The 27,517-nt window shown below is 38.0% G+C and overlaps 2 protein-coding genes across 2 annotated transcripts in view; one reads left to right on the forward strand and one right to left on the reverse strand.

Moving 5' to 3' along the window:
• LOC113645368 (titin-like) overlaps window positions 1–27,517 on the reverse strand; it is a 1,056,738-nt gene that overhangs the window by 444,466 nt on the left and 584,755 nt on the right. Inside the window, exons 15-17 of the mRNA XM_047818848.1 lie at window positions 18,562–18,834; window positions 5,290–5,562; window positions 4,853–5,128 (exon numbers count right to left, since the gene is read on the reverse strand). Coding sequence (XP_047674804.1) covers window positions 4,853–5,128; window positions 5,290–5,562; window positions 18,562–18,834 — 822 coding nt within the window. The remainder of the gene's footprint in view (window positions 1–4,852; window positions 5,129–5,289; window positions 5,563–18,561; window positions 18,835–27,517) is intronic.
• LOC113643804 (immunoglobulin superfamily member 1-like) overlaps window positions 1–27,517 on the forward strand; it is a 789,004-nt gene that overhangs the window by 367,482 nt on the left and 394,005 nt on the right. The gene's annotated exons all lie outside the window — the stretch shown is intronic.

The raw sequence follows: 27,517 nt of genomic DNA on the forward strand, positions 1-27,517 counted from the left end.
TAAACCCAACATATAATTTTTTTTAGTGTACATACGTATGCATACATACTGTACATACTGTACATACATACATGTATTGTATTTTCTTTTATAAATATCACAATTCCTGCTTTAATTTTCTTTGTAGCTTAAATGTTTTTTTTAAAGGAACTGTTATGTTTATCTGGATGTATTGTGAGCATTTTGCAAACATAACAAAGAGGGGTTTATCCCTTAAGTAGACTGTATGTCATCAGGTTTGCACTTCATATATACAGATTGTGAGCTATAACTGTGCAAAATACCCTGCTTCATGTTTTTCTACACAGTGCATACACCATGTATTTAAATCTGTAATAGGGAAGAAAACTGTTGTTTAGTTTCACTTCCTGGACTGTTGTTCTCTGCTCATGTAACTCAAGCTGAAGCAAAGTTGGGTTCTGCAGTTAGACAATGATACAAAACACACCATCAAGTCCACCTCTGAATAGCTGAAGAAAAACAAAATTAAGACTTTGGAGTGTCCTAGTCAAAGTCCTGACTTGAGTTCAATTGAGATGCTGTGGCATGAGCTTAAAAAGGCAGTTCTTGCTCAAAAACCCTCCAATGTGCCTGAAATACAACAATTCTGCAAAGATGAGCGGTCCAAAATTCCTCCACAGGGCTGTAACAGACTCACTGCAAGTTATCACGAAAGCTTGACTGCAGTTCTTGCTGCTAAGGGCGGCCCAACCAGTTATTAGCTTTAGGGGGCAAGCACTTCTTCAGAGAGCCATGTGGGTTTAGATTTTGTTTTCCATAATAATAAAAACATTCATTCAACAAACTGCATGTTGTGTTTGTGTTATCTTTGACTAATATATGTGTTAAAGTGTGACAACTGTGCAAAAAACATCAGGAAGGGGCCAACACTTTTCACAACCCTGTGTACTGTATACATTTTGCTTACACATAAAACATGTAATGACTTGTAGTCAGCTGTAGCAACAATCACTGACCTGCTATTTGTTTCCTTTGAATTGTTAGTGTTCAGTTTTCCTGTAGTGAGCAGTAATACTGTATATATTCATGATTAAAAGTGACCAAGTGCTACTGATACTTAGAATTGTACAATGTCAGTAGGACAAGATGATTCAGTAGTGAATTATGTGATTATGTAGATTTTGTGAGTAGTAAATGACCCTATAGAACTTTATACAATGGTCTACAGCAATAATGATTAATTTATTATAACAAACATCACAAAAATTCATTGTGCCACATAAGAAGGCTGAGTCGGAGAGGAAGCAATTTGCAGTGGACAATTTATTAGGAACAGTTCAAGCAAAATATACAAAACTTCAGATGGAATCAAGGTCAACAAGCAGGAGATTGTAAAGTGATCAGCAAAAACAGATGCAGGCAAAAACAGAATGAGGTAAAAAACTGAATCAATAAAGATTCAGTCAAATTCAAAAAATCTTTTAACAAAACCTTTCTGCCCAAATATTTACTTAAAAAATAACAAAAATAAGATTCATTTCATTGTATAGTACAAAACTACTTATTTATCCCCGAAAAAATGCTAAATTGTATAAATGCTGGCTATATTCTGAAAATTATTCTTCAATTAAAACAAACTTATATATACATATAGCTAGAAAAATGCAATAATACATTCTAAAGCTTAAATAGTGAAAAGAAAATGCATAGGAGTAATAAAACACAGTACTGTACATCAAAAAAAAAATCACCTCTAAAGCCTGTAAACAAGTCATTACTACATCATGACATGTGTGTTCTCTGTTGCACTGGAACCTGCTGTTATTTAAAAGATAGATGTTTTAGATAATGTTATAACCTGACACTCAGAAAGACGTTTCAGCTTCTATCACTCTGTATGGTCTGTTGTCCTCATCGGGTTCAGCTGAAAAATACATAATTATGAACACTATCAATTAGCCTCTTATATAATGTTAGGGTTTAATTTTATGTCTAATGAAGAACACTGTTCTTACCTCGAGCTCTGTAACATTTCACTGCCAGAATGATGGTCACCAGCACATACAGGGAGACTGTTGCTACACTGCTGAGGAGCTTCAGTACAGATGTTGGAGCTTTTCCATATGATAGAACTGGAGCAGAAAATAATGTGGAGAAAAAAAAAGATTTAACTTATAATTAATCTCAGATTAATTTATTGGACATGTCTACAACTTAAAGATGTCACTTTTCTTAACAACATACAGGTATTTCTCTAACATTTAATTGAACATTATGACTTAACATTTGCTCTTTATCTGGAACCTGGCAGGTTAGTCACAGCCTATAGATGGTTTGTTGACTGTAAAGCTCTAATAAATAAAGTGTTAATGCTTGAAATCCAAACCTTTGCAAACCTTTAATAATCACTCAGCATGATTCCCTGGTCTGTATTACTCGGCACTAACTTGTGCTTATTTTACTCAAAAATGGTGTCAAGCTAATTGAAATCAACTTTATTTAATTATTTACTTAACTTTTTTCTTTACATGCAATCAAGCTGCTAAAGTTGCAACACGTTTAATCAATATTTTTAAAATGCTATAACAGAAAACCAACTCCAACACACAAAAAATATTTAAATAATTTATTTAAATAAATATTTCTCACTTCTGACTGAAACCCAGCTTTTCGGTGACTCTCCTCTCTCTGGGTGTTTACAGTGGTAGAATCCTTCATCTGACTTTGAGACACTACTGATGATCATCTCTCCTGTTATCTGGTTCTGTAAAAGTGAATCATCTTTATAGAAATCAACAGAAGCATCTGAGATGTTTGGGTTGCGATATAAACAGCGTAAAGTCAGATTACGTCCCTCAGTCACAGGATAGACAGGACTGTCCAGGATCACAGCACCATCTATAGGAAAGAGAAAGAAGACACTGAAAGTAGAAAGGTTTTTTTATTATTATTATTATTATTTTGGAAGGGTGTAGTAGTTTACCTTTAAATTAATGTTCTAAAAGAGGTGCAATTCATTCTTTCATTCACAAAAGGTGTAACCTTAAGAATACAAACCCAATGGAAAGGAAATGTGTAGCTGGATGTACTTTTAGTTTCTGAGAGTGTTCAGTTTAAACAATAGGACATTTAAAGGGCTGTAGAATAAGAGAAGTGTGAAATTTTAAGAAAATCAGTTTAAATATATCTACCAATGTATATGAAGTTAATAGTCCAATAAGTAGACAATAATGGTACAGAGACATGTATCATATATATATATATATATATATATATATATATATATATATATATATATATATATATATATATGTGTTAGAATTAATATAGTTAATATAAAACCCAGTTATGGAACATATCACAGTTTCAGAGCTATAACGATGTAGTCAATTCATTTTCCTTAAAAACACCACAGCAGTAACCGTTATTTGTGTTATTGAAATATAAAACGATACAAACTAAGAGAAGGAAAGAGAACCACAGGGCTTAAAGCGTCTAAAATATTTGTACATTTAAAGTAGCTAATGGAACTGTGTTAACTGTGAACTGTCAAATTTCCAAACATTTTTCAACAGATTCCAGACATTACAATTAGGGTCATTGTAATGCTATCAATCACAAGATGATAAATAATTTTTTGTATGATGTTAAAAATCACTTTTTTAAAACACACTTAATGTTCAAATGATTTGTTTTTGTGTATTAAATATTATTGATGAGAACTGATGAAATGACTCACTGTGCACTGTGATGTTAACAGAATTACTGCGTCCTCCAGATTCAGACTGACACCAGTAAACTCCAGTGTGTGATGTAGAGAGGGAGCTTTTGTTACATGTAGATTCTGAAATTGATGAACAATTGAACAAAGTCTCACTGTCTGTGTATCGTCTCACTGTCCATCCAGTAGAGTCACTCTGGTCCCCACAGCTCAGTGAGAGAGAGTCAGCAGTAAAGTGTTGAGTTCTGCTCGGTCTGATGATCAGAGGCACTGGAGAAAATTCACCGGTTAATAATTATATTAATATTATTAGATTTTATTATAGTTCACTATTAAAACAACATTGATTATTTAAAAGAAAGAAACTTAAGTCAATATATTAAACTATACATATAACCTAAAACAAGTTAGTAATGACAATAATTTACTACATAGAATGGAGGGTTTTTTTTCCATTTGTTTGACTGAAGTGTTGCATTGTACCAAAGCTAAATTAGAAAACACAAACCCACACCATCATCATCAGTTCACACACTGATTCTCTAATCTCTGCAATTATTCATACTCAGTGGTTCAATATAAATGTTCAAACTTCTTCCTCTTCACACTTCAAGACTTGAGCAAAACTACACTTTGGTGCTCTTGAGTTAAATGTATTTGTTCTCTGTATGTAGCAGCGTGAATATTTCTTACTGTGTTTAACTACCCAGCTTTACTGTTAACATGTTGTGTCCAGTGTGGTCTGTTACTCACCAGTAACATTTACCCAGAGTTCATCACTGTAGTCTGTGTAGTAGACTGGGTTTCTTCTTCCAGCTCTGCACCTGTACTGACCTCCATCAGAGACACTAACTGAACTGATGATGTACTGGTGTGTTTCAGTCTCAGACTCAGAGCTCTGTCTGGGTTTGATCCAGTAAAACTTCCATCCAGCAGACTGTGGTGTCAGTGTACAGGACAGAGTCACTGAGTTTCCTGTCAGTGCAGCTCCTTTAAGGTCTGATGTGAGTTCAGGTTTAGGTTTTTCTGTTAGAAATGAAACAATTCAGAAATAATGCAATCTTTACTACACTAATCTGTATAAAGAGGTGTGTTGGTGGCTGCGGGTTTGTCTGAAAGACACCCACGATGTTACAGAAACAGACAATATGTGACATAAAAGACACTAACCTGATACAGTCAGTGTAACAGCATCACTAGTCTCTGTGTATTGTGGATCTGATGACTGTGTTCCTTTACATGTGTAAACACCTTTATGAGACTCTTTAACATCAGTGATTTTGTAGATTTTCTTTCCTTTAACATCTCTGAGTTCATTATTATCCCTGAACCAGTGATACTCCCAGGATCCTCCAGTCTTTATCTCACATGAGAAAGTGACAGTTTCTCCAGTAAACACAAAGCCATGGTCAGCTGGCTGTACTTTCACTTCAGACTTTGGTCTTGCTATAGAAAGATCACAAAATGCACGAAATGTAAACATATCCAGAATCAAGTAAATATATAATATAGTTATATAATTACAAATAATTATTAAAATAATAAAATAATTTTCATTGTCTTCCTTATATTAAACCTGTAGTGTAAAAGTAGAAAACATGACACACCTCTCACTGTAATTGTGGCTGGTTCACTCATCTCTGAGTAGTAGTAGTAGTTTCCTCTGCGTGCTTTACAGTAGTAATTTACTTGTTCTTTGTTAGAGACTCTCACAGTGTGTGTTTTGGTGTCTGAGTCTTTAGTGGACAGGGGATTCCGTTTCTGATCTTTGTACCAGAGAAAAGTCCATCCAGTGGACATCAGATTACAGCTCAGAGTAACAGTGTCTCCAGTGTAGACGGAGCTCTGAGGAGTCACAATTACAGTAGGTTTGGGTTTTCCTGTTGATATAAAATGAAGATATGTATTTGATTGACTTTTACTAGAAAGTTTTTTGCCCAATTAAGCAATTGGATACAGTGTTAATTTGTAAAGGTTCCATTGATGTAACTTTAAATTGTTTACATGCAGAAAATTGTTTAAAAATAAACAATAATCATTTAGCTAATATATAAAGGTCTCTGAATTGTCCCAGTGAATTTATTTTCCTATTTTCCTCATCTTTTATAAATTGTCTTAAATTCTGAACCATATTAAACACATTAATGTTTGTCACGAAATAAATTATATATATATATATATATATATATATATATATATATATATATATATATATATATATATATATAATGATATAAAATGTCAAGTTCATGGATTATGAAGTTAAAATTGGTAAATGCTTAAAATGCAAAAATATTAAATCTGTGTTTTTGTTTCATTCATAATAGCTGTTACTTTCTCATTTTCTAGAAAATATGGATGTTTTTTATTAATTTTAAATGATGATCCACCAGTCAGACTGGCTAATAAGTTATCATTCCTGTCTTGACCAGAAATGAAGGGAATTTGAGATTTAGAAAGTGAAAATCTAAAGTAATCGGACTGGAGGAAGCTGTAAAAATGTGACTCAGTTACAGTTTAGCACTAGGATCTGGAACTAACATAAAAGATGTAAGTATTGATATTTTTTGTATAATATTAAACAGAAATGATAGTTATAACAAATAATAATACGATAAACTCTCAGACTCACCTTATACAGTGAGTGTAACAGGATTACTGTTCTCTGAGAACTGAGTCACTGCTCTTCCCTCTGCATATATCAAGGGAATATGAACTGGAGGTAAAATAATAATGCTAGAAATAACTTAATGAGAAATATGTTGTCTTTTTACAGATATAATTAATAAATTAAATAAAAAAATAAATAGTGTCTAAAAACAATCAATCTGGGGCCACAAATTGACATGCAATGGAATAAGGTGCACATTAGCTAATTTTGCTGTGAATTTGATAAAAAATAGTGAGCTTCATATTAATATCTTTTACAACTGAAACCTCAATATTATCATACTGTAGGAATGGCCTCTAAAAAGCAAGACATGAGTGCACTGGGTGAACTGCTACTGTTCAACTAGACCAAATCAAGGAGTAAATAAAGACTGAAATCTTTTCCTCACTAAGAGAAAATATCGCTACACTCTTCAGCTCACAGTTCAAAACAGACCTTGCAGAGGAATTCACTGTGATTAAAACTCCTAGCATAACATTGAAATTGTTAGTGTGGCAGGGGAAGTGATTTTGCTTATGTCACGGTGCAGGTTCCGTTTAGCTTATTGGCTGCGTCGCGAAGCTATAAAAACAGCAGCATGCACGTTTACCTGGGATGCATCACCTGGTGTTTCTAAATCGGTTTCCAAACGTGTTTCTAAATCGGTTTCCAAAACTGTCTCCAGTTTTGGAATTGCTTCTCTGTTTTGAACTATGTTTTAATTATGGATTTTGTGATTTCTTATTTAATTTACATTATCTTCAATTGTATTGGATTTAGTTTTTGTTCTATATAATTTGTTTACAAAGTCTATTTTCTCTTTCCTCTTCTTTTACACTTTAATTGTATTTTGTTCAAGCAAGTATTTATTGGTTGTGAAAATTTAATTAATTTTTTTACTTTTGTTTTTTTTTGAGTTGAATCGGTCTCTAACGTGACTGTAGTTGATGTATGTCATCTTTGTCTTGGCAGGGCCTGACCAATAGGGGGCGAAGGACTGGTTTTTGGTGGTGGTATTTCCTCACAAGTGTGCAGTGACCATCTCACCGTGTGTGGGTGTGCGCATGTGTGTGTTCCTACTACCTACTGTACCCATTACCTACTGTATAATGGGTGTGGTCTGATTATCTGCTTCTTTGTACTGGTAAGCTCTGGTCCCTGGCCCTCATTCAAAGAAAGAGATCTGTAGTTTGTTTGGCTGAAAAATGTTTCTTTATTTATTTTAATATTGTTTTAATGATGTCAATCAAGATAATTTTGTATGGTTACCTGGGGCCTAACCCGGAAGTAGGGGCTTGTCTTGAAATGGGCGGGGCATTAGCCGGTATGTTATTTTAAGCATGCAATTGATATGGGTTGATCAGAAATTATATTTATTGCTGATAAGAAAAAATATTTACAGGACAGCATCAGGATTGAGCTTCAGATCAATGGTTTTGATCACGATAGCAAACGAACTACCTTTAAGTTTTTATGAAATACAGCAAAAACGTGTCAGACACTCAGTGTCTGGTTACTGGTTAGAGACAGCTGAAGGTTTAAAAAAGAAAAAATAATCTCCGACAGGCAGAGGCGCAATGCGAGTCGCATTCTACCAAGCAAGCACCACGTCTGAACGAACCCACGTTTACCAGAACTCTACTGGTTAGTAAGTACGTATTATTAATGTTACAACCCGAAGTAAAAAGCTGATGCGGTTGTCCAGGTTGTATATAATATATATTCTTATTTTTTATGATGCCTGTTCTGAATACAGCATGTTTTGGTAAGTAGTATAATTCCTAATAGTGATGAATAACTGCATTTGCAACATTGCAAAAAATGCAATCATACAAAACCAGTTAAAGATATTCTATAGTTATAGAATTATGTCCTTCAACAATTACCAACACAATAAAATAATTTGGTTTTCACCGTCTTCCTAACTTCTGTAACTTGATGTGTTTTCTACATTGTTTATATGCAGTAAACTTTTTACAAAAATAAAATAACCATTCAACCAATATATAAAGCTCACTTTATTGACCCTGTGAATTTGTTTTCCAAATTTTCTGAATTGTCTTAAAATCTGAACCATAATACACAGTGAATTAAAAAAAAAGTCTTATTCAGTCATTTATCACTTTACTATAAATTCACAGTTAACAATTTAAATAACAGCAACAGACATTTATGTAATTTGCCACAACCCATTTAATGCACATAATCCACCGTTTGCATAATCTATCTGTTACAACAATTTAGAATTTATGTTGAATAATTTTGTGATGTGGCACACACAGTTCAGGTTAAATAAAGACACGATACAGTTTGGTAAGTTCTTTATTTTGTGTGCTTTACTTTTGAAGCAGTCACATGAAAGGTGCACGTTCCATGGTGACTGCAAGCAACATCCAAAGTAAGGCGAAATCAATAAATATTTGTGCATTAATGTGAATGTTTGTCTTACCGATTCAGGAAAGGCCTAAAAGTGAGTGGCCCGCAAACAGGAAGCCAGTTTGATAGCATCCTGAAGGGGAGGAGTCACCTCATCAATCGTGCAAGTATTAAAAATGTCTTGTATGTAGATATTTCGGTGATTTGTTAAAGGATAATGCCTTTTGATTATAGGTAGATTTTATTTTGGTGTGACTTGTAAAGTGATAAGATTTGTGAAGTGTAAAATATAGTGTTGCTAACAAATGGAGTGTTATGATTGGTCCGTTTGACTAGGGGACAAGGATGATGAACTAAGGAAATGTTGCAGAGAGAGAGAGGGGTGTTTGTTGGAACAGTAGCCAACAATTTAGTTATTCCCTTTTGTGTTTTGTTAAGTGTTGAGTTGTACTTTGAATAGTTTTTTATTTGTTCTTTTTTTTTTTTGGTAAATTTTTATTTGTCTTCTTTCACACCTGTTTGAGAATAGTGGCTCACATAAATAAATTTTTCCAGAGTTTTGCCATTTCTTTTGCTGCAAGTTAGCCACTGCACCGACCATCTTACCACAAATTTACAATTTATTTTGAATTGTGGGTTTGTCACAGAGTCACCAGGTCCTTCTCTCACTCACCAGCACTCACATTCCCCTGAGTACTAATCAGCACCCCCTGTTCCGCATTCACCAATCAACACTCACTCTAAGCCACTCTGTCACTCACTCTTTGTCTGGTCTAGTATGTACTATCGTCAATTTTCTCTGCAGTCATTCAAGCGCCAGTCTCCCATTTGTTTCATAGCATTTGGCTTCCCTACATTTGTCTTCGCTTTCGGAGCGACAGGATTCGCTCCTAGATCTATGTCCTCTAGTTAAGGATTTAGAACTTATTCCTGTGATATCCCCTGCCAGTGCCCAGGGGAAAGATCTACCCACTCTCTTTGTAGCTAAGAAGGAGGGAGGCCTCCAACCATGTATTGACTACCGATCACTCAACAGTATCACCACCAAGTTCCACTACCCCTTACCCTCGTCCCAGCTGCCCTGGAACAACTACGTGGCTGCAAGATCTTCGCTAAGCTAAATCTAAGAAGTGCGTATGACCTGGGCAGAATCTTCTCTGGGGGTGAGTGGAAGACAGCATTCGTGACCCCAACAGGCCACTGTAGTGTTTAGTGATGCCATATGGCTTAGTGAACCCGCCATATGTCTTCCAGGACTTTATGCCCCACGTGTTCTGGGACTTCCTGAATCAGTTCGTGATTGTCTATATTGACGATATCCTCATTTTTTCCAATTCTTTACCAGAACGTATCCAACACGTCACTGAAGTCCTACGGAAACTCTGGGAACACCATCTGTACCTCAAAGTTGAAAAGTGTGAGTTCCTTACCTCATATATAGCCTTTTTAGGTTATGAAGTATCATTGTCCAGAAATTCTATGGATGAAGGGAAGGTAAAAACTGTTCAGAACTGGCCAATTCCCAACAACATAAGAGCTTCATCGCTTCCTGGGATTTGCTAACTTCTACAGATGGTTTATACACATCTTCAGCCTCATAGTCACACCCTTCACCTCACTCCTCTGAGGCAAACCAAAATCTCTTTGTTCTGGTCTCCCTTGGCAAAAAAAAGCCTTCAAAGTGCTGAAAGAATCCTTCACCCAAGCTCCGGTCCTCATTCATCCCAATCCACAACTTTCCTTTACCCTAGAAGTCAACACCTTCAATACATTTGTTGGGGCAGTTCTTTCACAAGCCCACAGTAAAACCTAGGTACTCCATCCATGCGCCTACTTCTCCTGCAGTTCACCCCGGCAGAGGTCAATTATGACATAGGCAACCGCAAACTCCTAGCCATAAAACTTGCCCTAGAAGAATGGAGACACTGGTTAGAGGGTGAAAATCCACATTTACAGTTTTCATGTATCACAAGAGTCTACTATATCTCCAAGACGCTAAAAGGTTGAACCCTCGTCAAGCTCGATGTGCCAAGTTCTTCACTCGCTTCAACTTTACCATCACCTACCATCCAGGAGTGAAGTACAAGAAAGCTGAAGCTTTATCCCAAATCCACACACTTGATGAGGAATCTGACCAACCAGAGACCATCCTTCCATTCTCCATGATTTTCAGTCCCATTCAGTGGACACTTCAAGAGGAAAATACTGTCCATCCACCACCGGAATGTCCAACCAATGTTCAGTTCATACTTTCATCTCAAAGCATGCCCCTCATCAACCAAATACATACCTCTGTTGGCACTGGTCACCCTGGCATTAGTCAAACCCTCTCACTCCTCCAGGGGAAGTTCTGGTGGCCCGAGATGTCAGGAGGTTCATTTTAGGATACTCAGTCTGTGTCACCACCAAAACACCTCATCATCTGCCCACTGGTAAACTTCATCCTCTTCCAATTCCCAACTGTCCATGGTCACACTTGGGGGATGATTTCACCACAGATCTGTCTGCCTCTGAGGGTAAGACCTGCATTTTCATTGTGGTCGACCGTTTCTCTAAATCAATATGGTTAATCCCCCTCAAAGGCCTCCCCACAGCAATGGAAACTGCAGGACTCCTCTTCGAGCATGTCTTCAGGTATTTTGGTATTCCTGAAGACATTGTCTCTGATCATGGTACCCAATTCACTTCCAAAGTCTGGAAGACTTTCTTCCAATGCCTAGGTGTGGCTGTCAGTCTATCCTCAGGATATCATCCCCAATCTAATGGTCAGACTGAACTTTGTCAGCTCCACCAGGACATCTGGGGTCAGTACCTCCCATGGGCTGAGTATGCACAGAACTCCCTGAGACAACAAACTACTGGCTTGATGACTTTCCAGTGTGTATTCGGCTACCAGCCACCTTTCTTTCCCTGGTTAGATGAGCCTTCGGATGTTCCATCCATCGACTAAAGGTTCCGGGAGAGCGAGAAGTTATGGGACTCGGTGCACCACCAATTACAGAGAGCCACTAGAAGACACAAGAGGGCAGCAGATACTCATTGTTCATCCATGCCGTCCTACCAAGTAGGTCAGAAGGTATGGTTGTCCACGAGGAACATCCGTCTTAAGCTCCCCTGCAAAAAGCTGAATCCCCGGTACATTGGACCCTTCGAAATCATTAAACTCAAACTCCCCAGCACTTATCGGATACACCCAGTCTTTTGTGTATCTCACTTTAAACCATATTACTCACCTGTCTCTCTCCCCCTCTCTCCGAGGTCCTGGTGCTGAAGAAGTACCCAACCTTGAAGAAGACACCGGGATCTACTTGGTAAAGGAGATCTTGGATCCCAGACTTGGGATTCTACAGTATGTCATAGGGAGGGGTATGGACCTGCAGAACACTCATGGGCACCTCGGGATGATATACTAGACACCAATCTTCTCCAGGAGTTCCATGAGTCTCACCTAGGCAGACCCGCACCTCGACTCAGATGACGCCCACCTCGACACTCTGGTGATCCCCGGTCTTTGGGAGAGGACTGTGTGTGGGTGGGTGGTGGGGTTACTGTCACGGAGTCACCAGGTCCTTCTCTCACTCACCAGCACTCACATTCCCCTGAGTACTTATCAGCACCACCTGTTCCGCATTCACCAATCAACACTCACTCTATATAAGCCACTCTCAGTCACTCACTCTTTGTCTGGTCTAGTATGTACTAATGTCATTTTTCTCTGCAATCATTCAAGCTCCAGACTCCCGTTTGTTTCATTGCAATCGGCTTCCCTACCTTCGTCATCGCATTCCCCTGCGTGTGTGTGTTGATGTGATGCCCTGTGATAACCCCTGTGGGTGTGTTGATGTGTGCTGCAATGTTGAGGTGCTGATCATAGTTCATTTACGATATATATGTTCGGACTTCAATAAACCTCACTCTGTTTTGCTTATCCTGGTTCGTAGCGTGTGTATCATTACAGGGTTCAGTCTACAGTATAGAGTCAACAAGTTTCCTTTCAGTGCAGCTCCTTTAAGGCTTGTTATGAGTTGAGGTTTAGCTAATAGTCTTTACTAGACTAATCACTTTACACACTGTTATCCCTGAAATTGTTTTAATTCAAACTACTTAGGTACAATAAACATAAAATCCAAAATGTTTGCACAATTACTCCATGTTTTCAGTTTGTTGTACGATTTGCATGATACTTTTCATTCTACTGAATTGTTTAAATTGAAGGTACTTAACTTGGCTTATTTTAGTCTGTTGTCAATGCAACGCAATACAAGGAAGATGTTGATTGCCTCTTTGAACTGACATCAGACAAGGATGCAGCGCGCATGTTCATCAACGTTTGCTGGTGAGTAGGACTTTACATTTTGGTCTGAAACAGCAAATGCATTATAAAACATTGATAAATGAGATGTATAACATTTAGCCAGTAAAACTAAATGTATGTTTAGGATGTGTTTACATGTTAACGTTCGCCATCGTGTTGTATCGATCAGTCACAACCGCCACTTTTATATAGTTCTATGTTACGACATGCTCTTTGGAATCGTCACATTTAAAATCTAATGCTTAACCTTTTTTGATCAATAATTCTCATTAAACAAATGACCGAAAACGTCGTCTGTTGTGTAAAACTATATCTTTTTTTGATGGTGATTTTGCATCTTGGCGGTTTACCATATTAGAAATGTCCAACATGGTTTAAATACAGCGCAACTTTATCATTAACCTTTTAGAAGTTTTTATATTTCTTTGTGAGTGAAGTATTAAACAAAGTAGCTTAAATTGAAATGCGAATGCCCGCAAGAAAAACTAGCCCATGTAACGTTAGTTGTCTTAAAGAAATGCAACCTCGTGCTCATCAGCGTGGTGTTCGCTAGTACATTTCGGTTAATGTGAGTCTGTTGTATCATGACATGCTAAATAAATAAATATATAGCTAGATAACACATGAATATAGGACATGCAATGATGGCTCGAACTAGAGAGAATGCACTTCTTAGTTGTGATGAATTCACAATCGCGCTGGGTCTGTACATTTGATGATTTCGAAGTGGCTAACCCTTTAGGAACATCCAAAAGAAAACATAAGATGTGTGCACTTTATTGGGTTATTGCAAACTTGCATGGAAAATACAGATTCACACTAAACTCAATTCAGTTTGCTCTTCTATGCAACACTGAAACAGTTAAAGTGTGTGGGTATGAAAGAGTTCTGTACCCATTTTATGATTTAGCCACTCTCGAACAGCATGGGGTCTACATTGAACATCTTGGTAAGGTGAACCCCAACCCTGAACTCCTGGATGCACTTGTGTACATAATTTACAAAATGTAAAAAATTATGCTTGCATACAGCTAAAAAAAAGAAGTCCAATAAAATTAATATCTAGAAAAAAAACTGTAAACTGCTAAAATGTATTTTAGTAATGTCCAGGCTTCTGATGATGGAAACTTGTACCAACATGTGCCAATTGGAATCCTCAGATTATGAAAATGAAGATGTGGCTCTGCAACCCCTGTCCCTCCATCTCCACCCATCCTTGGTGGGAATCATCTTGGAGGGGAATGTTGTAATGGACAGTTTAGACAACATACCCCAGGCTATGTGTCTTCTTTTTGGTTTAACTTATGCACTGCACCTAGACTACCCAAAGTGCATGGGCCTTTCTTTCAACACCTTTCTTTTCATTCAGCAAGTTTTGCTAGGTTTAGGCAAGAAGGAGTTGAAGGGTAAGATTCTGGCTGTTACAAGTCAGCTAACCATGTAAACAGGTACGGTAAATTCATGTTTCTTCTGGTTCTCTTTCAGAATCGTTAGATAAAAAAACTTTCCCTTTCCTTTCATTGAGCTATGCCTTAGAGTTGGACAAATGTTCATGTTCCTTATTAATACAGTACAACAACACTGTGCTTGTTAAATGTTTGGAAAAGTTTTAAATGTTTTAAAGATTTAAAATTGGGTAATTGGTTGTAGCGTCTGGCACCGTTCATTTTAGATTTCATGTCCCAGGCACCCTAAATTTCAACATCTACTCCTCAATTAACCGATGAGCAACCCAGTTTTACACACACACCTGGCTCCAGGATGACTGGAGCCTACACAAAGACCAGATAACCCCATGCAGCTTCTCTGATTGGGGGGGCCCTCAACGCACACACACACACACACGCACACACACACACACACACACACACACACACACACACACACACACACACACACACACACACACACACAACACAATGAGACATTCCTTTTACTAATAAAACCCAAAGATAAGGTTCTCATTCTTATAACCCTTTTTGTAATGTGTCCTTCTTCTAAGGCTTGCCTGACTTAAAATTATTTGTTCCTTAATTTCCTGACAAGGGTGTATTTTATTCATGTGTCAGAAACAACATTGTATTTTAAAATCCGTTATACTCTATCATCATATCTTACTGATCATGGCATGTTAATGTATACCTGTTCTAATGCTGTATGCCCCTTTAAGGTCTGATGTCAGAATGTATATGAAGCTATCGTTTTCTTTTTACTTCCCTAATGAAAGTGCATCTTGTTTCATTTTTGTTTCTTTGCCTTTATAAGAACACAATATCGTATTAACACCAGTTACCCTTTGATTATTAATGATCTATGTATGTAATGTACCGCTGCCTTCTAACCGTCATTACCCTTCATGTTTAGTATCCAAATGACCACAAAATTATCGATTACTCATTTTTCAAGCACTGGTGTATTTTATTTGAGCACAAAAGGCGCCATACCGTCTTAATACACCCTGGATCAAACTTTAAAGTCATCTAAAAGTTACAAAGGGAGACAAAGGGAGTTTTTCCCTCCAAAACCTTGACCGAAGTATTGGTCATCTCCCCAAAGATGGGTGGAGTTCGTGACCTTTAAATTGTCACAAACACCACTAATCCGTGGTCAGACTTTTGGAACAGCTTAGAGACGACTCCATCTTCCTTCATAGAACTTCCGGCAAGCTCCACTCTCCAGAACCTCCAGGAAGAACGTCTGACCCCACTCTGACTGAGATTTCTCCGTTACATCCAGATTCTTGTGCCGCAAACCAATCCAAGTAGCCGTTCCTCTACCAATCAATTTAGATGCGTAATTTTAAGTAGGTATCTTTCATTGAATCTTAAGGTGAATTTAAGTTTCTGTGACGATTTCCCAGTTAGGGTGTGATTAATTTTTGAGTCTAAGCTTGCCATTCCTTTCCTTCCTTTCTCTAGTTTCTTCTTTCCAGTCTCTTCCTCCCTTTCCCCAATTTTAATTTCTTTTGTTTTATTTTATTTTCATTTTCGTTTTCCCTATTTCGTTTGTTTTATGTTGTGTTTGTCTCATTCATTAAATGTCATAATTTTGAGCCACAGGTGATTTGTCTCTGAGTATCGCTCACAAATTAAGGTACCTGCAATATCCGGTCTGAGCTACATGCTCTATTAAGTTAATTTAATTTAAATTACGGTATACAGTAAAAGGAAAGCGAATCTTTCTTGGCCGGGAACATACCGCCTTCATAGAATTAATAAAGGTTACACGGCCTGTTCGCCGGACGAACAGACCAAATAAGCGTAACGTTAATTCCAGTAATTTCAACTTAGGTTAAAATATTTAGAAGTCACTATAACACGTTATAGTCGCTTATAAATATTTACCTTGCTTCCCGAACCAAAATCGCTACATGGTACTTAAAGTATTTCATTGTTTCTGTCAGTCATTGAAAACTGATTTTGATAAGTGAATTCAAATAAATAGTAAGTTCAAATAAATGATTGTTATCCTTTGTCCTTATTTGTAATGCAGGTGTATCTTTTATTAAATCATTTGCAGTAAATAGCTATATTTAAAATAAAGTTTTGGGTTATGTCTACTTACAACATTCATCCAGATTGTAGGTTTCACATATGGTTTCTGTGCATAACTGTAAGCCCTTACAGGTTGATTGAACTCAAAAAAATTATAGAAACGTTGACCTAAAAACAACTTTTGTCTTGTTGAAAAAACAACACATTTTAAGTTTAATGTACCTAAAATTTCAATTGCACTGCATTAAAAACTGTTAGTTCAATGAACTAAAGGTTTTCAATTAAATGCATTTGAAATCTTAAGTACATTAAACATAAAATGTGTTGTTTTTTTCAACAAGACAAAATTAACTTTTTTAGGGCAACGAGTTTCCATAAATTTAAGTTCAATCAACCTGTAGGGGCTTACAGTGCAGTGAAACATTATTACTGTCTCTGTGTTGAAGCTAAACAAAGTGCTGAAATTATTTTAGATTTCTTTTATTTAGACACATCAATACACTGGGATTGAAGTGACGGACAGAAAAAAAAACTGCTGTGTGATGATGCAGGTCTCTAATCTGTCTCTACACTACAATAATTTATTTTATATGTGCATAGAGTATAGATTATTCTGATAAACATCAAAATGCAAATCTACACATAATCTATTTACTGGTACACATAGTGAGAGAATAAAGAATTTTGTTGTTTTTAAAACTGTGTTTTGATGAAAAATAAATATGTTTGCCACAAAACACAAATGTACATCATTAAATTTATAAGAACACATTACACTAATTAGAGATCTCATCATTCTCACTAGGAGGTCTAATTAACATTCTGTATTTCCCAGTCTACTTTAATCACCTGCTTATTTACACTTTTAATAAAAACATCATTAATGCACATATAATCCATCACGTGTACCCAAGTACTCAGCTGTTTGCTTTGTCAGAAAGGTTTCAAAGATGACAGAATAATGGTCTTTTCCTCTTCCTCATCTGATTTAAACCCAACTGATAACTTTTGAGCTCTTCTTAAGTGTGATATTTACAGTGAGGGAAAATAATATAGATCTTTGAACAGTATCCGGGAGGGAGGCTGTGCTGTCTGCTTCAGCTAAAATAAGTCAAGACAACAAATAAAGACACAATTTCTATGGAAGAGAGGCCCATGAAAGTCACTGAAACAAAGGATAGCTATACTGGCCATGAATACTATGAAAAGTCATAAAACATTATATGATGCTGTATTTTGTTTTCCACTATTGATTTGTTTAAACCTTATTGTTTTATATTTCACTTTGAGATAAGTGGAGAAAATCCTTTATAATATAATAGTCTGTAATAGTCTAACTGTACGCACAGATATTTGAGTTCTAATTCTCATGGGAGAGACAGATTTCACTTTTTAGTTAAACATGTACACTGTTAGCAGTGTATTTCTTCAAAAGTAAAATTAATCATTAAAGCATAAATGGCCTAATAATTATGTATGCAGTGTATATAGTTTTGTTTTAGAAATTGCATTGTTGCTACTTTATTACATAGTTTATATGCAGTACATTTTCATAAACTGAAAAAAAAAATCATGATCAAACTGTTAATTTTATTTTGATGATGATTATAAATTGTCTTAAATTCTGAGCCATACTGCAGACATTAGTGTTATTTTAAAATCTCCTTCAATCATTTAAATCTTTTCTGTTAAATCACAGCAGTGAAACTTTGAAATCTATTTTCAATATAAAATCATAACAGATTCAGATTAAATATTAGGTGAAGAATTCTGTGTGGCTCATAAATGTCAGTTTTAAAAAAAAAAAAAAAATTGAATAATAGCCCAGGAAAATTGTCACAGCATCAAAATATCTAATATGTTGTAGTGATTATAAATCAAAAGAATCAGTTATTTTAAAATAAGAAAATAAAATGTAGAATTGAAGCAGCCCTAAAATCACCATAATAAGAATTTGTTTTTTTATATTACAAAAAAATGGGACAAAATCTAAAACTAGTGATACTTTTTACATAAAAGTTATAACATTCATTAACAGACTCACCTGATACAGAGAGTGTAACAGAATCACTCATCTCTGACATCTGAGAGTCACTTATCCTCCTCCCTCTGCAGGTGTATTGACCACGATGTGAGACTGTAACATAGCTGGTGCTGAACTCCTTTATTGTGGAATATGGGTACGTATTACTGTCCCTAAACCACTCGTAAGTCCACTCAGTGTCTCTTCCTTCGCCCACATCACACCTGAAAGTCACCGTCTCATCTATGAACACCTGAGTATCAGGGTTTATAGTCACTGTAGGTTTAGGACTCTCTGTAAGAAACAAACAAATCATTACAGTTTCTATTCTGTAGATAACCATTCAGAGTGTAGATACAGTATATCAGCTCACATGTAAATGATGAAACTCTGTCAGACAACAATCACCACTGATGAAGTAAATGTGGATCACAATTTTAATACAGACTCAGACCTAAAAATAATCAGGATTCTGTAATGTATCTTCAACACAATTCAATTTATTACCTGAAATACTCTGTGTTTAATAATGCTGTTTATTTTAATGAGACATCTTCAGAAATTCTGAATGTCAGCAAGTGAACAAGAAACTGCATACTGTGTGTATATATATATATATATATATATATATATATATATATATATATATATATATATATATATATAATAAAATCTATAATAGTATAAAGTATAAATTATTTTATTGTCTTTTTACAACTGTACTGAATGGAAACACACTCACAGATTAGATTCCCAATATATAATTTCAGTTTAACTTAAATCCAAACATTCAGAAGTCATGTTTTGTCCTCCTGGTGCAATGTATAACCTCCCCTACTTCTCTAATGTCAGAGCAGTTTCAGTAAGATTTCAGACAGAGAGTAGTTCAGAAGCTCATGTACAGAATTCTTTGTCACTGAAGATCTAACAGATATAATAACCCACTATTCATGATGCCTGCTCTTTGCTAACCAAACATGTTAGGTAAAGTGACACAGTTGACTTTATGCATTGCTGTCGTTGGCAGGTTGCTCTGCTGGGTTGGATTGTTTTCTCACCACAATAAAATGCTCCAGAGTTCTTCGGCAACCTGTTTTTGATGCCGATACAAGCACAATTTCTGGTTTTATATTTTGCTAAGAAACCAAACCAAGGGAGAAAATGGTTCCAAAACAAAGCTCCAAACTAGTCAGGTGTGAAAATCCCCTAAGACTAAACAAGAGGTCAGCAGTGCTTTAACTGAGTCAGGGAATGTATTAGATCTCAACTGGAACAAGCTGCACAAAAACATTTTAAGGACATTCATGAACATGGCATTTATTGTAATGAGGAGGCATACGGCTGTGGATCCATTTGCAGCTTAGTTTTAATCACAATCAGAAGAGTGGTCAGACAGGAAATAATCAGGGCGGGCAGAGGTACAAATATAAGAGGATGGGCAAAAATCAGAGTCGAGAACAGGGAAAATGTTCGGGCAGGCAGAAAACAGACAAACGAGCCAGAAACAGGAAAACTAGTCGAGACCTCGCACAGATGTTGTCTTCTTCTTCTTCTTCTTCTTCTTCTTCTTCTTCTTCTTCTTCTTCTTCTTCTTCTTCTTCTTCTTCCGCCTCTTCTTCTTCTTCTTCTGATTTTTATTGGCGGATGGCAAACCAATTTTAGGTGCATTTACCGCCACCTACTGGACTGGAGTGTGGAGTGCATAATGGTTTGGAAGAAAAAATAAATAAATAAATAAAATAAAATAAAAATTAATAATACAACTGTATGTTAAGGGGGAATTGCTGAAGTTGCTACAGAAGGAGCAATATTGATGGCACTAATTCCCATATTCTGTGCTTCCTCATTTGTAGTCCATCCAAAGCTTGATAGTCTTTTATACTCATATTCCCAGCAGTTCTCTAAATCATTTTTAACTGGATGACTATCCAAGTGTCCCTTTACAGTGATCCAATATCTCATCTTTAATTTGAGCCTTCGGATTTCCAGAGGCATTTCACCCATCTCTACTTGTACTGCTGTTATTGGAGATGTTCTTATTGCTCCACAACATATTCGCATAGCTGGTGATTGGATTGCCTCAATCTTTAACAGGTGTTTTTTAGATGCAGAACTATACACCATGCTGCCATAGTCAATAGCTGCTCTTATCAGTGCACAATAAATAATTTTAAGAGACTAACGACATGCCCGGGGGCACAGTGGCTTAGTGGGTAGCACGTTCGCCTCACACCTCCAGGGTCGAGGTTCGATTCCCGTCTCCACCTTGTGTGTGTATATACACCTTTGTGGAGTTTACATGTTCTCCCCGTGCCTCGGGGGTTTCCTCTGGGTACTCCGGTTTCCTCCCCCATTCCAAAGACATGCATGGTAGGATAATTGGCATCTCTGGAAAAATTGTCCGTAGTGTGTGAGTGTGTGAGTGAATTAGAGTGTGTGTGCCCTGCGATGGGTTGGCACTCCGTCCAGGGTGTATCCTGCCTTGATGCCCGATGACGCCTGAGATAGGCACAGGCTCCCCGTGACCCGACGTAGTTCGGATAAAGCGGTAGAAAATGAGTGAGAGAGTAACGACATGCCCCCATTCAACTCCTGATAAACGACGCCTCATTACATTTATCGCCTTTTTACCTTTGTCTATCATTTTCTGAATATGAGCTCTAAAATCTAATTACTGACACCTGCTCCAATTGCTGGTCATACATTTTAATATTCATTATTGGATTGATATTCCTTTTTGTAAAACAGATCACCTGAGTTTTTGCTACAGAGAAACAGAAACCCCATTCATTAGCCCAATTTTCTACTTTCTTAACAGCATTCTGCATACACTTTTCCACATGCCCCACATTGCGGCCCCTTTTCCACAGCGCGCCGTCATCTGCATACATAGATCTTCCTATCCCCGTCTCTATCTGATTAAAAATATCATTAATCATTAGATTAAACAGAATTGGACTGCTAACACTTCCTTGAGGTGTTCCATTCTCTATTTGATATATCTGAGACAATTCAGACCCCACCCTAACTTGTATAGTTCTTTCAAACAGGAAGTTCTTGATCCAATTATACATTCTACCTTGTATTTCCATTTTTTCTAATTTTATTAATAGTCCCTCCTTCCACATCATGTCGTAAGCTTTTTCAACATCAAATAATACTCCTATTAACACTTCTTTGTTTACTTGTGCCTTTCTTATTTCAGCTTCCAAACACAGCACAGAGTCCATAGTGTTTCGCCCTTTCCGAAAACCACTTTGAAATGGTGATAAAATTTTATTCTTCTCGATGATGTACACCAATCTGCTCATTACCATACGTTCCATTAGTTTGCAAAGGTTTGAAGTTAATGCAATGGGCCTGTAATTATTTGGTTGTGTATGCTCTTTGCCTGGCTTTGCTATTGGTACTATAACACCATGCTTCCAGTCAGCTGGTAACTTCCCTGACTCCCACACCTTATTAAAAAGATTTAAGATTATACTTAATGATGACTCTGATAGATGTTTTACCATCTCATAACAGATATCATCTCTTCCTGGTGAAGTTTGTTTAACTCCTGCAAGTGCTTTCTTCAGCTCATATAGAGTAAACTCTGAGTCTAAAGTACATCCAGATGGTTCTTTTTCTTTCAGTAGTTGAGGGTACTTATTCAGGATATGTTCCCTATACCTCCTCATTTCATCTGACAGATTTGAACTATTGTGCACTTTAGTAAATGTTTCTGCTAGAACCTCTGCTTTTTCGCTGTCTGATATGACTAGTTTATCTTTATATACTAAACCAGGAATGCTGCTATTTCTTTGTTTTCCTCCCATTTTCCTTATCATACTCCAAACTTCATTTATTTCGATATCTTCCCCAATATTGCTGCAAAATTCCCTCCAATAATTTCTCTTAGATGTCCGTATTACTCTTCTCACTATGGCCTGTGTTTTTTTATACTGAATAAATTCATTATAATTGAATGATTTTCTAACTTTCTTAATTTTCTTAACTTTCCTAATTGCCTCACTACACTCCTCATTCCACCATGGGATGGCTTTCTTCCTGATACCAGCCTTCTTCTTACCTATTACCTCTATAGAGGTACTTTGAAGAACTTCACATATCTTAAAATTGAAATCCTCTACATCGTCCATAGACTTACTAATTTCTGACATTCTGTTACTGCACACCTCTTTAAATTTGTCCCAGTTGGCTGATTTAAATTTCCACCTCGGCATTCTTTTTTTCAAGTCAAGTCAAGTCACCTTTATTGTCACATCACCACGGCACATGTGCCTTGGTGAGTGAAATTCTTGGGAGTGAGCTCCAGACATTGCAGAACCATTTACATACAGTAGTAACATAACATAAACATAAATAGAACAGTTTACAGACAGGTTAGAAAAAATGTGCAAAATGCTCAGCATCATTGAAATGTGCAAATGTGGAAAATGTGGAAAGGGTGCAATGTGTTCATACATAGTCAGTACACACAGTGTACTGCTAGACATATATATAACCATACATATATGTATGTATAAGTATAAATATAAATATAAATATATATATAAAGTATTATATACATGTAATATTATGTAACATGTTAAGGTGCAATGGACTGTACAGATACAGAAATGTCCTGTGGTACCGATAGCTTATTGTCAGATAGATTGTTATTTTAGATTAGATGCAGTGTGTGTGTATGGTCCCATGTGTATTGATGCAGTACGAATACCGTGTGCGTGTGTGCATGTGTGTATAGTCCGGTGTTGAACTGTTGAATATGCTGTGTGCTGTGTTATTTATGGCTGTTAATTAGTCTGATGGCCTGAGGGAAAAAGCTATCCCTCAGTCGACTAGTGCGGGATCGGATGCTGCGGAGACGTCTTCCTGAGGGGAGCAGAGAGAGCAGTCTGTGGGATGGGTGGCTGGAGTCATTAATGATCCTCCGAGCTTTCGTGGCTGGCAGTTCGCATGACCCTTTCCAGAGGCTTACGGTTGCCAACGGTGCTGTTTCCAAACCAAGCGGTGATGCAGCCCGTCAGGATGCTCTCTATAGTGCAGGTGTAGAATGTTCTGAGGATGCAGGGGCTCATTCCAAACTTCCTCAGCCGTCTCAGGAAGAAGAGGCATTGATGTGCCTTCTTCAGCACTGTGTCGGTGTGTGTGGACCAGGTGAGATCCTCACTGATGTTGACACCCAGAAACTTAAAGCTGCTCACACGCTCCACAGGTGTCTTGTCGATGGAGATGGGTCTGTGTTCTCTGCTCTGTCTCCTGAAATCCACCACCAGCTCCTTGGTCTTGTCAATGTTTAGTGAGAGGTGGTTCTTCTGACACCATTTGGTCAGGGTGCTCACCTCTTCTCTGTAGGCCGTCTCATCGTTGTCGGTGATCAGGCCTATCACCGTTGTATCATCAGCAAATTTGACGATGACGTTGGAGCTGTGTGTAGCTGTACCTGTACCTGTGTGTATACAGGGAATACAGGAGTGGGCTGAGGACACAGCCCTGAGGAGCACCGGTGTTGAGGATCAGAGGGGATGAAATATTGCTGCCCATTCTCACCACCTGACTTCTGCCTGTCAGGAAGTCCAGAATCCAGTTGCACAGAGATCTGTTTAGTCCCAGAGTCTGAAGCTTCGCTACAAGTGTGGCAGGCACTATTGTGTTAAATGCTGAGCTGTAGTCCACAAACAGCATTCTCACATAGGTGTTCTTATTTTGCAGGTGGGAGAGAGCAGTGTGTAGGGTGAAAGCAATAGCATCATCTGTGGAACGGTTGCTACGGTATGCGAACTGTAGCGGATCAAGTGAGGCAGGCAGCACAGAGCAGATGTATTCTCTGATGAGTCTCTCAAAGCACTTACTGAAGATGGGTGTGAGAGCAACTGGCCTCCAGTCATATAGGCATGTGATTTTATTTTTCTTTGGTATGGGTACTATGGTGGATTTTTTGAAACATGATGGAACCACAGACAGACACAGGGAGAGGTTGAAAATGTCTGTGAACACACCGGCCAGTTGGGATGCGCATGCTCGGAGCACACGACCTGGGATGCCATCAGGACCCGCAGCCTTGCGGATGTTTACTCGTCGGAAGGATCGGGTTACATCCGCGACAGAGACGGAGAGCGCACTCACATCTTCTGCAGCAGCCGCAGGAGCGCTCTCTGTGTGAGCGGGGTTGTGAGCCTCGAAACGAGCATAAAAGTTATTTAGCTCGTCCGGTAGAGAGGCGGCAATGTTCACAGTCGCTGGTTTGTTCCCTTTAAAGTCCGTGATGTTGTTGATGCCCTGCCACATGCTTCTTGCGTTGTTGGTGTTGAAATGTTCTTCAATTTTGTTTTTGTATTGTCTTTTTGCGGCTTTGATGGTTTTCCTGAGATCGTAGCTGGCTTGTTTGCGATCGTCAGGGTTCCCGGATTTAAAAGCAGACGTCCGCGCTGACAAGGCCGCTCGAACATCGCTATTAATCCACGGTTGTTGGTTGGGGTAGACGCGGATTGTTTTTGTCGGCACAACATCTTCTACACACTTCCTGATGAAACACATGACAGAATCTGAGTACGCCTCTATGTCGTCATCAGACGCTGCCCGGAACATGTCCCAGTCTACGTGATCAAAACAGTCCTGTAGTATAGCATCTGATTGGTCCGACCAGCATTGGATTGTCCTGAGGGCGGGTGCTTCCCGTTTCAGTTTCTGCCTATAAGCAGGCAGGAGCAGAATGGACGAGTGGTCCGATTTGCCGAGAGGTGGGCGGGGGAGGGATTTGTAAGCATCCCGGAAGGGAGAGTAGCAGTGGTCCAGTATACGGTCACCACGCGTGTTGATGGTGATGTGTTGGAGGTATTTTGGAGCTATTGTTCTGAAGTTGGCTTTGTTAAAGTCCCCTGTTACAATAAACGCTGCATCTGGGTGCGCGGTTACCTGCTCACTTATATACCCATACAGTTCCTTGAGTGCCTGGTCTGTGTTAGCTTGAGGAGGAATATAAACAGCTGTGATAATGACCGATAAATTCCCTCGATAGCCAGAATTCTCGACACAGAAGCATAAGAAATTCCAGATCAGGGGAGCAGAAGGATTTAATAGAGTGTAGATTCCTTTCATCACACCACGAGTTGTTGATAAAGAAACAAACACCTCCGCCTCTGCTTTTCCCTGTGAGCTCTTTCGTCCTGTCCGAGCGGTGCACGGAGAACCTCGTGAGCTCGATGGCTGAGTCTGGAACCTCCGCAGACATCCAGGTTTCTGTGAGGCAAATAATGCAGCAGTCCCTCGTTTCTCGTTGGTAGGAGGTACGTGCCCGTAGTTCACAGAGTTTGTTGTCTAGTGACTGAACATTAGCCAGCAAAATGGTTGGGAGAGGAAGTCGGAGGGGACGACGTCTGAGTCTAACAAGGACGCTGGCTCTCTTCCCTCTTTTCCGTCGGCGTTTCCTCGGTCGCGTTTGTGCGGCCCAGACAAAGGGCTCCGATGCGGTGTTGGTAAACAAATCGCCAGCGTTCAGGAACTTAAAGTCCGGTTTGTGTTTCGCGACATAGGAACCTATATTTAGAAGCGTGTGTCTGTCGTAGGCAGTTATGCAGACAACTTCCAACACGCAGGACAGCAGGATAACTAGTAAGATAAATGAAAAACTGCAAAGTTTCCTCGGAGCTCACAACACGGCTGCCATGCTCGGCGCCATCTTGCATTCTTTCCGTCACAATTTGTGCTACATCTAAACCGATCATACTGTTGATAGGGAAATGATCACTCCCAACTGTACTTTGATTCAATACTTTCCAATCACGTTTTCTTGCTAAATATTCAGAGACTAGAGTTAAGTCTAATATTGAATATTTTCCTTGTGACAAATCAACTCTTGTATAGCTACCATCATTGATGCACACTAATCCTCCCCAATCGAGCATGTCTTCTACAATCAGTCCATTACTATCTGTGTTTGTACTCCCCCATAATGTGTTGTGGGCATTAAAATCACCACACCACACCACTTTATTACTTCCTTTTCCTCCAATATTTTCTAGCTTATCCTTGCTTAACCTGTCACATGGATTGTAAAAGTTAATTATTCTAATACTATATACACCTTCCCATATTTCCACCACTACAACCTCTTGCTCCCCATTTACCTCAACGTTTCTATACCCATTATCTTGTTTAATAAATGTTGTTACCCCACCACCATTTCCTTCGTTTCTATCTTTTCTGATTGAAATGTAACCATGAATTAAAAATTTTAATTGAGGTTTCAGCCACGTCTCTTGAACACATAATGTCCGGACTATTTTCTTGATTTGTGATAATTTTTTTGAATTCTTGACCATTGGCAATTAAACTTCTTGCATTCCATTGCATTATTGTTAACACCATTATGTACCACCACATGTTTGACTGCTTTCTGTCGGACTGATTACTGTTTGTGACTTAAGCTTTTCATTTATCATATCTACTGTAACTTCTTCTAACTCCAAGTACTTTTCTGCAGCTCTAATAATGATTTTAATTCTCTCTGTCCTGCTTTCATTTTTGGGCGGAACAATTCACCACTTCTGCTATGAATGCTACGAATGAGACTTTATCAACAATCACTTCACTCTCTTTACTTTGCTCTTTCACCACTGTCTTTTGTTGTGGTACTGTTGTCCTTGTTTCAATTACTTTGGGTGCTTGTTTTACTTTCTTTATAGCCTCAGCATATGATATTCCTTCTGCCACTCTGACATTTTGTATTTTCACTGCATTCTTTCTTACTGAACAACCTCCATATCCTGCACTGTGCTCTCCTCCACAATTACAGCATTTTGGTTTAATACCTTGCCCACATTTACCATATTCATGCTCACTTCCACAACGCTCACATCTCTGTGTTCCTTTACAAACTGCCGCTACGTGGCCAAATTTTTAGCATTTGTAACATCTTAGCGGCGGGGGAACATATGGCCTGACATTGTAGCTCATAAAGCCTAAATATACT

The sequence above is a fragment of the Tachysurus fulvidraco genome, chromosome 1, assembly GCF_022655615.1.
Source record: "Tachysurus fulvidraco isolate hzauxx_2018 chromosome 1, HZAU_PFXX_2.0, whole genome shotgun sequence".
Taxonomy (NCBI): domain Eukaryota; kingdom Metazoa; phylum Chordata; class Actinopteri; order Siluriformes; family Bagridae; genus Tachysurus; species Tachysurus fulvidraco.